This window comes from Physella acuta, unplaced genomic scaffold (assembly GCF_028476545.2).
Source record: "Physella acuta isolate Inbredline_101_S28 unplaced genomic scaffold, ASM2847654v3 ptg001063l, whole genome shotgun sequence".
NCBI classification, from domain to species: domain Eukaryota; kingdom Metazoa; phylum Mollusca; class Gastropoda; family Physidae; genus Physella; species Physella acuta.
In genome coordinates, this window is record NW_026732580.1 from 734,052 (window position 1) to 747,902 (window position 13,851).

General features: G+C 38.0%; 2 protein-coding genes across 7 annotated transcripts in view; one reads left to right on the forward strand and one right to left on the reverse strand.

Moving 5' to 3' along the window:
- Positions 1-8,325, reverse strand: part of LOC131955304 (rho guanine nucleotide exchange factor 28) — a 111,183-nt gene extending 102,858 nt beyond the window's left edge. For 5 of the 6 annotated variants that reach the window (XM_059319376.1, XM_059319378.1, XM_059319377.1 and 2 more), the window contains exons 1-3: positions 8,274-8,324; positions 4,484-4,527; positions 3,932-4,079 (exon numbers count right to left, since the gene is read on the reverse strand). In XM_059319376.1, the coding sequence (XP_059175359.1) occupies positions 3,932-4,079; positions 4,484-4,527; positions 8,274-8,292 (211 nt within the window). In that variant the 5' untranslated portion in view covers positions 8,293-8,324. Of the gene's footprint in view, positions 1-3,931; positions 4,080-4,483; positions 4,528-8,273 lie in introns of all 6 variants that reach the window. The other variant, XM_059319379.1, reaches the window with a different exon arrangement.
- A 2,972-nt stretch (positions 8,326-11,297) lies between these two features.
- LOC131955333 (dynein light chain Tctex-type 5) lies at positions 11,298-13,811 on the forward strand. Its single transcript, XM_059319430.1, has 5 exons — positions 11,298-11,388; positions 11,627-11,751; positions 12,299-12,622; positions 12,839-12,949; positions 13,436-13,811. The coding sequence occupies exons 2-5, from the start codon at positions 11,710-11,712 to the stop codon at positions 13,625-13,627; spliced, it is 669 nt and encodes a 222-aa protein (XP_059175413.1). The 5' UTR covers positions 11,298-11,388; positions 11,627-11,709; the 3' UTR covers positions 13,628-13,811.
- Positions 13,812-13,851: the final 40 nt, after the last annotated feature.

Below are 13,851 nucleotides of genomic sequence, written 5' to 3' on the forward strand. Positions count from 1 at the left end.
AAATCTGTTTATAAAAACGAGAAATAAAAAGTTGATTGTGTGAACAAATTATGCATTAGTTGTGGCTGAAGATTGTGAGAAAACCGTGTCAAGCATACTCATCTACTTGAGGCTGGGATGGAACTAGTGTGTCGGTCCCAAGCAGGTTGGAAACAAATCGATCTCATTGTGACAGCCATACAAGAACTGGAGATCGTTAGGTCAGAGACGTATGCCATTTCTGGTGCTAGGTGAGTGTTGAGGATATAAATTAACAGCATGCGCCTTCGATCCTTTTAAAACGGTATTTATATTTGATAGAGTGGAGTCTTTGATGTGGTCCTTGTAGCATACAGCTATTGTAATGCAGGTTGGTGGTGGAATGGACATGGACGGATGTATGTTAAACACTACTACTATAACATGTCTATGTGTGTGTGTATAGCCCAATGAACCGTTTATAATATGATCGTTTTATTCAACGATCATACGACATACATTTTACTGTAAATCTGCTAGAAAGAATTAGTAAACCCTTACAACTGGAACATACCAAAGTTAAAAATTATTTAGCAAGCGTGTGTAACTTGTGCTCAAAAAGTGTGCGTTGGGGCTAGTGGAAAAAAGTAAATCCAATTCAAACAATTAGCAGATCACTTTATATAAATACTAATGTGGATTTACGTTATATCATTGTTTTTTTTAATTAATGATGTCCAAGCTTAACCACGAGAACTGGTATTAATAAATCCTAAAATCTGGACAGGCAGCCGGAGATGGGAGCAGGACGAAGGACAACTCTGTCCCTATAGCGTTACTGGGGACTAGCCTCCCCTCTTGAGGTGATTAGGAGAAGCGCCGATAGCCTGTGAAGTAGTGACCGGAAGTGGAGGGTCCTAATGACACATCGAGCATGAGTTCTCGTGGAACGGCCACGAGCACAACACAACAAAACCCGCCGGATCATCGCCGAAATCTTGGTGGGTTGTGGTTCACAAGATCTAGAACAGATAACAATACGACAACAACACTGAGTTCTGACTTACCCGTTTAACTTCACAAAAAATCGGTTTCTGACTAGAACAACTTTTCGTTTAACACTACAAAAATTGGCTTCTGACTAGAACTTTAATCGGTTAACCAGCTAGGAAATTGTGTAGTCCCTTTACCAATTCAGAACAAAAACCAATGATAACTGTCCATCGTATGAGTCTTCTAGATAGGACCACTATAGCGCTTTAGGCTGAGAATGAAGCTTACAGTGATAATAACTTCAACTATGTATAAATGCTTTTGTTTAAATTTTAATTGTTAAATTTAAAATTTGTTTTGAGTAAAATATGTAGCGACTTCAATAGAAAAGTCGCCTTGAAAGTCTCTTTCTTAGAATTAAAGGTGATTTAAGATATATCCCTGCTCCTATTATTTTAGTAAACATATAACCTCAGTAGTGTGATCACAACCAATGTGCTAGCCTTCTTAAAGAAAGCTTTGCTGTCAAGCTGATACAACCTTTTTCAGCCGGCCTGGTCGGGTGGTCATATATCGAGGTCAAAGAAACATAATCAAAGCTGAGAGAGTACTCTAGTACTTCCTGACAAACCATAGTTATAGCAACTAAATGTTATATAACACCTTTTTTTACCATAGTGTGGGATCAAATCAAATAGATGTATAGCACTAGCGACCTGCTCTTTGGGACAGATTTCGTTCTTATTAGAAACAATAATAATAATAAAAAACAAATCATGGATATTTTCAGCCATATGCGCTGTCGCTGTCACTGTCACGTTGTTTAGCTTAGGTTAGGGTACCTTTAGATCAAAGCAATTAAAAACTGCTAATCTGTGCTGTTTTAAACTATGACCCACCCTTATTACAGTTCAACACGGATAAATCACTTAACATACGATTATAAAACTGTAGTGCAGTTTATTGCACGCCTTTATAGATAAGAGTTTTGAAACAACATTCAACCTAAAAACAAGCAATGTAAAATCTTTTTTTTTTAAGTTTTCATTAATCCAGGTTTTATTTATTTTAGCCAGGAGATCAATGATTTGATCAGAGCCGGACAGTTCAATAGGCCAGCCTAAGCTGGACAGTGAAACAGGCGACAGGGAGAGGCAGACATCAACAGGCCGGAGCAGTTAACTGGCTGTTTGGGAAACATTGCATGATCTTCATCCAGACGTCCACACGACTGCCCGCCAAGTCAAAGGCTGTGATTGGCGCCGTCGGATCACGTGACATGAAGACATGAACTTGGGCATCAGATACATTAGGATCAACGGAAACAATGGGAATATTTTACTGGATTAGGGCGGGAAGTGTAAAGGTAGGGGCTTACCGGGTGTTACAAGATTAACGCTAACGAAATATGGGCAGTTAAACTTGATGTTAAACAAAGTTTGACCTCTTGACAGAGTCCGTTTTACTTCTCGGTATCATAAATAGGCCTATTTATAGCGTGAGTACATTCTGGGCGGTTAAACTTCTGATGTATAATCAATTTTATGAACAATATGACTGGGATTCTGTAGTAATTGGCACAGCCAAACATAAACAATATGACTGGGATTAGTATATTTTGTATTATAAATCATATATTTTTTAGAACTTAAATGGGGGTAGTGTGCCAGAAATAAAGGGGGTAGTGTGCCTGATAAAAACTCCGAACATAACCAGACTTGGCAGAAAATAATTAGATACCCTTGTTAATTTTATTTCAATAGGTCTCGTTTGATATCTTGGGCCGTTAAAATTAGGGGCTCCCTGGTTGCCTTTAATTCGATACTCTACTAGTTAAAAAATAACAAGCATCTCATTCAAAACACACAAGTTCGCATAGCTAAGTATAGCATCGGTTGTACGACCAAACACAATGAGTAATACAGCTGAAATTCAGCTCATATTTAGTAAATTTACAGTACACCCGCACGATTTTAAAAACGAAAGATTGGATAGGTCTAGGCCAAGGGCGATAACTGGCTATAAATTTGGTTGGCAGAAAGAAGAGTTATCGGTGATTAGACGTAATTTTACTCTTTGTTTAAAATACACTTCTTCAATATCTAGTTATTAGTCATAAAATTCATGAAAGTATTAGTTGCATTTTAAAGATCCTTATAAAACTAAAGTTTAGCTGTTATTTTGCATTTTATAGATATTATTAAAGTAAAATTTAATACGAATAACATGTTCCTAATCTTTTAATATTGGGGTGGGGGGAGAGAGTAATTGACCAAAAGTCAGAGCTTATGCCATCCTTTTAAAAAAAAAATCCCAACTAAATTTTTGCACTAACACAGAGACTAGGTGCTTGTGTACTGCATATTCATGGTACGTTCAACATATGACTGCACAGGACATTATGTAAAAACAGATCTAACAAGACAATCCAGCATACAAAAAATAACATGTTGAAATTACCTGGAATGTATGCATACAGATCTAACAAGACAATCCAACATACAACAATAAAGTTTTGAAATTACATGGAATGAATGCATGCCGATCTAACAAAACAATCCAACATACAACAATAAAGTTTTGAAATTACCTGGAATGTATGCATGCAGATCTAACAAGACAATCCAACATACAACAATAAATTTTTGAAATTACCTGGAATGTATGCATACAGATCTAACAAAACAACCCAACATACAACAATAAATTTTTGAAATTACCTGGAATGTATGCATACAGATCTAACAAAACAACCCAACATACAACAATAAAGTTTTGAAATTACCTGGAATGTATGCATGCAGATCTAACAAGACAATCCAACATACAACATTAAAGTTTTGAAATTACCTGGAATGTATGCATGCAGATCTAACAAGACAATCCAACATACAACAATAAAGTTTTGAAATTACCTGGAATGTATGCATGCCAATCTAACAAGACAATCCAACATACAACAATAAAGTTTTGAAATTACCTGGAATGTATGCATGCAGGCAGTGTGGTGCAGATAGCTGAGCAGAAACAACATGTCGCCTCCGTGAGCCCTCAAAAACAACAAAATATTTCCCTTCTGCTTGACCCAGCTGGTCCTGTCCCAGTTGAATAGTCAACACGTCGCCTCCCTGCAAACAACACGTGTGCTATCTAATTGATGATCATATGTCAACATACGAAAGACTAAAATATTAACAACTGTAAATACTATTTTAACTTAATAAATTTAATGAATGATTAACACTTCCCCTCCCCGGAAACAGATGTGTTGTTTAACTGATCATATGTGAACATATGAAAGGTTAAAATATTAACAACTTAAACAACTGTAGGAACTTACATAGACTGGAGATATGATATGTTATTTAACTGATGATCATATGTGAACATATGAAAGGTTAAAATATTAACAACTTAAACAACTGTAGGAACTTACATAGACTGGAGATATGATATGTTATTTAACTGATGATCATATGTGAACATATGAAAGGTTAAAATATTAACAACTTAAACAACTGTTGGAACTTACATAGACTGGAGACTGCACTGGGCTAAACGCCATACAGCAGATTTCTGAAATAAAAAAAATACAAGCATTGAAATATCCAAGTAAAAGGTGGTGATCTTTGTGTGAATCTTCAGTAACATGGCTCACTTAAGAGGACAGATAATCCAACATTCATTAGTGTCACAAGAGGGTGGTGAGGGGTGCACTCCACACCGGGTGACGCTACTTTGGGGGTGACACCAAATCAAAAAAATTATAGAATTTACTTACATACTTACAAAACAATGTTATATCCAGTAAGAATAATGAGGGAGAGGGGTAACAACTAACCAAAAATTATTTGGATTTGAGGGGGGGGGGGGGGGGGGTAACACCCTCAGTTAACTCACAGTGCGACACCTAACCTAGCGATGACTATGTCAACATTAGTTCATTAATGTACATAAAAAACAGCAAAGATCAATCCATTGTTACTTTAAAAACAATATTTCTGATTAAGTATTTGTCACATGTGCATTTTAACCTAGAAAACCTGGTATATGATTTTTGTAAAAACAGCATAAACTTTTCTAATACAACGATGGATCACAAATTTCAGTATAATGGAAACATACTTTATGCTACACCATAGTATCCTATAGGAAAAAGCAGACTAAGTTTAAATTCAAACAAAATTAAAACACGAGGTATGTCCAATATTCAACACATTTCATCACCAGCATTAAGTCACCCACCACCTGGCTGTGTACAGGCCCAGGGGAAATGAACACCTGCTCCCCCCAACAGTGGAAAACTGTGACAACAATGTGCTCTAGTATTTCAGCAGAGCCAGTTTATCAGAGGGACATTTCATCAACAGGGAGCAGACTGAGATAGTCATATGAGTAACTAGAAACCTGTGTACTGATACATGATATCATGCTAACCAAGATACTGAGTTACCTCTCTTGTATTATTATACATGTTTTCATAGGACAGTCATTTTTTTTTTGTAAACTGGTACCTTTCTTCATCAGAATTTTTAAATATTGAAAAAAACAGTAATACAGAGAAAAGAAAAGAAGTATGAGTGTACATTAATTGCTTGGGAAGAGAAGTTTTTTAACTCATTTATTTTCCTCAACAAAGGAATAAAGTTAATGATTTTTTAAAACTTTTACAATGTTAAATCCTAATCTAAATGCCACCGATAAAAATGGACAGGTAATTAAATAGTGGCACTTGTTACATGACTGTAATGTTAAGGCATTTTTACTGTGGCTATATAAAAGAGTATTTTCAAAATGTTACGGCATGTATCTCTCTCATTAAAAAAAATATGTTTACCATGCCTATTTGTTTAAAGTAAAACTTAAACAATTATTATTAAATGCCATACATGTAAATGAAAAAATCATTGTTTTTATAATTATCCACAAATGTAAGAAATAAATGTAGATGTATATAAAAAGATATGATGTACCTTAAATGTTTTTAAAAAATGAGGTAAAATATGATGTAAAATCTAATGTGAATATACGTTGGACATATAGAATGGTATCTTCATTGCAAATAGCTCTGTTAACTGCATCTTTTATCAACACTTTTATCTCCCCCTTAGGCACATTTACATCAGAATGTTCAATTGACCATGAAAGATTTTGGTTCACAAATAAAGAGAAACAGCATAGATCTATATTCCAGACCAAAAATAATTGTATGTATCAAACAGGAAAATATTCAGTTGTTATGATGTTTGTGTTTTATTTTTTAATAGATTATGATGCTAAAGCATAAGCAATACAAAACAATTCACAAAATATTCATTGATGATGTAAGAAAACAACATTGCTTAGGATTATAAATTGCTACATGTTCTCAATCAGTTGTAGATTGATATAAATACCAAACCATATCCCAGATTTAACCTCAACATAATGAGGATTATGTTAAGATTGGCTACACTCTTACAACACACTACATATTGGGCTTTACAATGTGGTTTTTTTCTTTTTGATTTTGATGAACACCTACGGTCAACACAGGTTTCTCTGACTGATATGTAACTGTAATTAGACACTGTAAAAATTAAATACAATTATTAGTGAGGAAATGTGAATGTATAACTAGGTCCGCATGGTCAGGTGGTAAAAAAACTCATGGTTACTAAACTAAAAAGTCCAGAATTCAAACCCTGAAAAGACGAGGCTCGATAGCTGGGAAAAGCAACTCATCTAGGAGAGAAAACTCCAAAGTCAAACACCTGCTGCCTTGTAGTTTGTTCTTGAATGGACAAAGGCTATGGCTCAATGTTCGAAAAACTTATCTAAGCTTCTCCAAATAGAAGATCTATGTCTATGGCATTGTAAGGTTATCAACTCTTCTATATAAGTATATGTGTATATATGCAGGGCGGTAGCGAGGGGGGGCGGGGGGTGCGGACCGCACCGGGTGACACCATTTAGGGGGGTGACACCAAGGCAAAAAATAGCAAAATATATAGAGAAAAACTTGAGGGGGGGTGCAAATCGAAAACTTGAAGGGGGGGGGGGGGGTGCAAATCAAAAGTTTGAGGGGGAGAGGGTGCAAATTGAAAACTTGAGGGGGGGTGCAAATCAAAAACTTGAAACTTTGTCCCCGGGAAGGGTCGCAACGCCTCTGGGGGGGTGACACCATTAAGTGCCGCACCGGGTGACACCCGACCTCGCTATGCCACTGTATATATGTAACAGATACATTTTATGTACCAGAGATCTCTAACCAGCTAATATGTATAATCTAAATTTATAATTCGATATAGTATAAATAATAATTCCAAAATTTATTATTGACGTCTTAATTTAAATGGACAGCATTCTTTTAACAAAATATTAAGGCTTTACAAAAAAAAACAGTTTCTAGTATAGATTAAATTTTTGAAAAGAGCGACATGAGCAAATGGTTACTAATAGCCGATAGCTTTACATGAGACAACTGTGGGGGAATGAAAACCCCCACCACCTATGGGTTTTAACTATAGGATGACTAAAGCAGTGGTTTTTTTTTTTCAGGCATCTTTCGAGGGGCGGGGACAATTTTTTTCCCTCCCCCCTTCTGGAACATGTCCACCAGTCCCCCAGACATGATAAAATTTCAATAGAAGATAGTTTAGTTTACCTTTCCGTCTTCCCCCCCCCCCCCCCACCCATCCCCGCACCCCCATTACAAAGATAGAATTTATAGGCCTAAGCCTAATAATAATAAACAAATTAGGCATCGAGGGTAATAAAAAATAGGATAGGCTATAATAAATAATTTAAAGTATAGGCTATCCCTATAGAATTTTTTAACTATAGATCTAGTCTAGATCTAGAAAAATTCACTTAGTAAGTTAAGTAGGCCTGGCCTATGCCCTATCTATACTATAGAATTTTAAAGATCCATTTTGAAACTGTTACTAAAACTAAAATGAGATCAAGGTAAAACTAATAAAACGAATGTAGGCCAAAGAAGCACTTGTAGTATGATATGGTAAAAGCAGTAGGGCTAAGTACTGAGTAGGACAATTTAAATTAGATCTAGATCTAGGTCAATATAAGATGGTCATTGAGAATGTGACATTTTATGCCATGGTCACAATGATTGATGGGGACTGACGGACTGACTCATGATGACTCTTTTGTCCGACACACCGGCGCTTGCTTCGCTCAGCTTTCTAAACTACATTTTTACTTTAGAAACCTTAGCCTTAACTAAATCAGAGGTGGTAAAACTAAGTAAATATTCAAAAACCAAAATCTATTCTAAGATTTAATTAGTGTACTCTTTTTTTTTTCTCCGTTACGGACCATACCTTTATGGGGGATAATCATCCAAAGGTAATGTGGACTTAGATCTAGCTTGGGGTGAATGTTTTCATAGATTCGCAAGAGTGAAAGCAGGCTACTCCATCCGGTTGTAAATGGGACAGAGTGACGTCATTTTATTTTGTTTTATTTAGAAACCTCCCTGGTCTGTGTCACGTGATAATCCCTCTGTCTTTGTGGTGTAATGATTTCAACAAACAGCATAGCCTCAAATAAGAGAAATTGGTAAAATGAAATACAACTAAGAGAAAGCATAAATAACACTCAGAGGTTACCAGAGGCGTAGCGACCCTTCCCGGCGCCCGGGGACAAAATTTTGATTTGTACCCCCGCTCAAACTTTTGATTTGCACCCCCCTCCCCGCCTCAAAATTTCGATTTGCACCCCACCCCCCCCCCCCTCAAACTTTTTAATTGCACGCCCCCCCCCCCTCAAACTTTCGATTTGCACCCCCCTCAAGCTTTCGATTACTTTTTCCAACCCATTTTGGCGCCCCTAAGGTCGGCGCCCGGGGACATGTCCCCCCTTGCCTCCCCCATCGCTACGCCTCCGGAGGGTACTTATTAGTAGACCTATAGATGTGGTACACACCCACGCACCCTAGCTGTAATTCTGACAAAAAGAGCATGTTTTTTTTTTCTTAATTTTTATTACTAAAAAAAGACCCTAAAAAATCAATCGTTTTATAGGGGCGGACTAAATTTTCGGGAGGGGTGGGGGGGGGGGGAACACTGGTAAAAGAAATATATATTTTCTATATAATTTTTTCGTTTTGGTGGGAGGGGGCGGTAGAAGTGCTTCAGAGGCGTAGCGACCCTTCTCGGCGCCCGGGGACAAACGTTCGATTTGCACCCCCCCCCCTCAAACTTTCAATTTGGCGCCCCCCTAAGGTCGGCGCCCGGGGACATATGTCCACCCCCCCTCGCTACGCCTCTGCCCCTCCCCCCCCCCCCCCCCCCCCCCCCCAAGAGTTGCTTGAAAGAAACACACCCGACGCGTACACCGGCTGCCATCCTCCGACCGAAATAGATTTATATGTAGGCTACTTGTAGTCTTTAAGTCTCCCCACCCCCCGGAAAACCCTGACCTTGTACAGCTATTTATTACAATAATTCAATACTTACCCCCCCCCCCTTCTTTCTTTCAACAAGCCCTGCCAAATATTATATTGCCGACTTGTGTTTCCAGGTTCTGTTTATGGTCTTGTTTTATACTGAGGGTTCGCCTTTAGATAGAGTCAAGAGGTTTTTTTTTCAAGATCTTAACTCCTTAAATAAATAGTTTTCGACTCGTAAGGTTATACACACCGTTTGGAACATAATCAGAGGCGTAGCGAGGGCGGGGCGGGGAGTGCGCACCGCACCGGGTGACACGATTTAGAGGGGTGACACCAAGGCGAAAAATTGCAAAATATACAGAAGAAAAATGCTTTTTTTTGCCAGTTAAATTAATGAAAAAAGTTAAATAGAAAAAACAATGCTGCATCCAACTTTATTATAGAGAGACAATGTAATAAATTTAATTACAATTAAGTCTGCAGTGATTAAAGCTTATACACATGTAAGGTAGGGGTCGTCCATAAATGAAACGCGTAGGGGGGGGGGGGGGGGGAAGTAGGGTCCGTAATAATTTTGTGACTGTGTGTGATATAAATGATATATATATATATATATATATATATATATATATATATATATATATATATATATATATATATAAACTTAGTTTCTTGGGGGAGAGGCACCAAGAAGTGCCGCACCGGGTGACACCCGACCTAGCGACGCCACTGCTCAGAGTGACACAAGATGCCCTTTAGTTTTAGTTCATTATATAGCCGTTGAAAGAGGGTTGGCTGGCACCATCGGATGCACATATACAAATGTATTAGGTCTATTTGTTAAGTTCCAATTACCAGTACTTGTGTCAAGAATTTAAATTTTAAAAAGCTTACTAGTGCTTTCTTGTGCCATTATTTTGAAAGTAAAATAAAAATTCAGAGAAACCACGGATTCCTTTGCCTTCGGTTCACGAAGTTTTCATTTTGTCTCGGTTTTCGCCGGTCGCCTCGATTTTCGTTGGCTTACTATCTGCCCCCGCTCTGAATGATGTGAGAACCTAAGAATCCTGCCGAGTGTGGCTCTTCTCCTCCTTTGTGAGCACAGCTCTGAGCTTCTTGTCAAATAGTCCATTGCTTCTCATTGGTCTTTGGGTGATGTTGGGGTTGTTTTTTTTAATCGATTGTCCTTGCAAACAGGAAAGACGAGGAGGAGGCTTCACAATATTTTCAAGTGTGTGTCGATAGTAGAGAATATGTAGCAGAACTCATAATAATTTCCTTTTTATGGGGGGGGGGGGGATTCGTTCAATCGCGTCACATGCTTAAGGAGGAGGGGGTTCAGACGTTCAGACGCTTGTGTTACGTTTGGTTTACAGCAGGGACTGGGAAGATGCAATATAGGTCTAGCATGTATTCTGTACATTAAGGACAAAATTATGCAATATTTTCATTTTAAGTTGTTGTTTTTTTAATGTGACCAAGTGATGCGGGGGGGAAGGAAAGTGTTTTAAAACGTGGAGTAGCATTTAAACGATGGGGGGGGGGGGGGGGGAGGGAGCAATATTTTCATTCGGCCAGGCATTTATGTTGGTGACCATTTGCTGTAGATTTGGGGTTTTAAAAAAAAAAAAGCTAAAATTGCCAAGCGTCATGACTCATTTATGGATATGATTCAGAACATTTTAGGGTAGGCCTACAATAAACTTTGGGGGAAGAGATGCTTAAAGAGATGCATGAAAAAAACTTTGTAAAAAAAAAAGCATGTAAAAATTAAATAATTTGCCAGAACTATTTAACAAAAATGTCATAAATTAGGATTATCTATCTAAGAACTCAATTACAAAGAACTATGACAGATATTGTCATTGATAAGCTCAAACAATGTAGGGGTTTGGGTTTTAAGTTTAGGCCTAATAAAGTTGCGCACTTCTACATCGCGATTGCACCATTGTGTGTGCACATGTGTATGTTTACATCAACAAATGAAAGTAAACCTTGGACTAACCTTTGATGTTGTTGGACTCTAATGTTATATAGTTTTCAAGGTAAAATAGTTTACTAATACATGTTTTATAGGCTTACTACTAAGATTTTAAATAAAATCACATTAAATATATTGTACGGAAAGCAAGTTGCAGTACAGACTTTAACTTTGGTCTTGTCCTTTGATCACTATTATTAGTGGCTGTATTATCACCATACGCCTACAACTTCCGTTTCTGGTACTGTTACGGTATAGAGAACGTATGATGCATATTACTCTTCACAATCATCCATCCATAGCTCAGCTTATAGTGTGTGCCCAGTGGTTACTACTCATCTAGTGAAGGCAGGCGGGTCTTGGTGCTACAAGGCAGTGGCAGAAAATGGACCACCATAAAGATTCACCAGGTCGTAATAACAATATGGTAAGTCATCAGTATCATATGTTCACGTTTGTGCCCAAGACATATGGGGCAGATAAAGTAGAGTTACCAGTTGCAATTACCTCGGCATACAGGGGAAAAGTGTGGTCAACACTATGCCCTGCCTTCTTTGTTTCCCTAACCGCCCTAACCCATCAGAGCGGGGTAAACTCACGGGCGTCATCAGACTAGAGCACAAGAACCAAACTCGAAACTTTTAGCAGTCGTAAACTCTACTATCCGACCACAACGTTCCACTGTATTTCATTATGGTTTTTATTTGTAAAAAAAAAAATCCTGCACGATGCACTCTTGTATCTTGGATTTTTTTTCTGCCAGTATCGCTTAGGGCCAGTTGAAGTAACATGTCACGATATCTGGAAAAAGATTTTTAAAAATCAGTCTTACCGATTTTTTGAGACTTCATTGCTTACCAAATCCATCGTGTTGTGCTAATACACTGTGGGCCTCATGTTTAACTTTCGGCCACAGAAAATTACACAAATCGAAATTTGCCCCCAGTTAAACTTTCTCCTGATTTCTGTTGCAGATGAAGTACACGTTTTCTCCTCACATGCTGAGGTTTCGCTCCGAGAACCTGATGTCTGCCTCCCTCTCCGAAATCTCGCAAGACACCCAGGAGGACGAGAACGAGAGCAACCGCCAGGTATGCAAGCAACCCACGGCCAAGGACAGTAACGTCAACAAAGATAACGCTTACCATGACGACCCGAGCATCAGCCTAATGCTGGAGCGGACCAAGTCGTCGTTGATGCTCCTAAGGCGACAGAGCTCTTTCACCAGGAAGAAAATTCAGTGGGAGAACACCTATCGCATGGAGCCTAAACCAAATCTCTATTTCATTTGGTGGAAGGTATTTGGAGTTTTTATTGAAAGCAGTTTTCTTTAGGGCTTGTGAAATTTTTTACAGGCTTAACAATTTAACATGTCATTGTGTTTTTGTCTTTATGACAGAAAATGTTGGCTCATAAAAAAACAAAAGCATTTTATTTTAAGAAGCTACCAGATTTGACAAAAAATATAGATTGTTATTAATTTAGTAAACTTAAACTTGTTCTTCTATGTCCAGGTGAGGAATGCGATACAAAAGCTTATGACCCCCGTCTTTGAAAACTACAAATATGACGGTAAAGTGGCGCCCACTCTTTGCAAGCTAATAGCGTCCAAATGTCTGGCACTTGTAAGTACTGAGAGATTGGCTTTAATATCGCATTTTTATCTACGGACTGTCGATCTGGGATAAAGTGCCTAGTTCCGATTTTTGGGCTGTTGGGGCACGGAGAATTATTAAGACTCGGATATATAAAGCGGTACCCCGGGTTCAAAGTGTTAAAGACAGTCGATGCAAGCGTCTAGTTAGTTTCGCATGCATTTTAAGGAGGTCACATGGCTGAATACAACTGCGCTAAGAACACAGTTAAGAAGCAGCTTTTGATAGAGTTTGACCGAAATCTTAAAAATATAATAGAATATTGTGTAGGTCTATGGACGGTGGTCAATATAGATGCGGCATTAGCTAATGGAGTGTACACGAAGGCAGTCTAATAGGTGCAATAAAAGATCGCTTACTAGATCTAGTTAATAGACGTGACTATGTTTTTTTTTTTAAAAAAAAAGCTATATGATTGTTTATCTACCTAACAAACTGTTCTGTTTTACTGATTAGGTTAAAAGGAGATTTGAGTTTCCACGGTATCGCTACTTGTGTCACGTGACTCTGGCACAACTCAACAACCAAGGCATCATGATAGGCGACCGCTGTGTCTGGAATACAGCTTTTGATAACTACGCCCCATGTGTTTTCAAGACGAAAACCGCCGTCTGTGTCATAACCTTTTATGGAATTTATCTGGAATAGCTTATCTTCAGTACCGTCAGAATGGATTGGAAGTTTCTATCTTCTTGTCTACTAATTGGTAGTGTCGACTCCCAGTGGTGTCTAGGTAAAGCTGTACATAATCGCCACTGTTCTACAAAACATTATCAAGATTATATTTGTTAGACCTTTTTAGTACAGGCCTACAACTTTTAAAAATGTTTATTATAAGAAATAAATTTTCTATTTAAATGAACTGCCGCATT

Bases quoted from the DNA above. Each gene is read 5' to 3' on its own strand.
- LOC131955333 (XM_059319430.1), top strand. From the start codon at position 11,710: ATGGACCACCATAAAGATTCACCAGGTCGTAATAACAATATG. The intron at 12,623-12,838 runs GTATTTGGAGTT...TTCTATGTCCAG, and splicing joins TCTATTTCATTTGGTGGAAG to GTGAGGAATGCGATACAAAA. The intron at 12,950-13,435 runs GTAAGTACTGAG...TTTACTGATTAG, and splicing joins CGTCCAAATGTCTGGCACTT to GTTAAAAGGAGATTTGAGTT.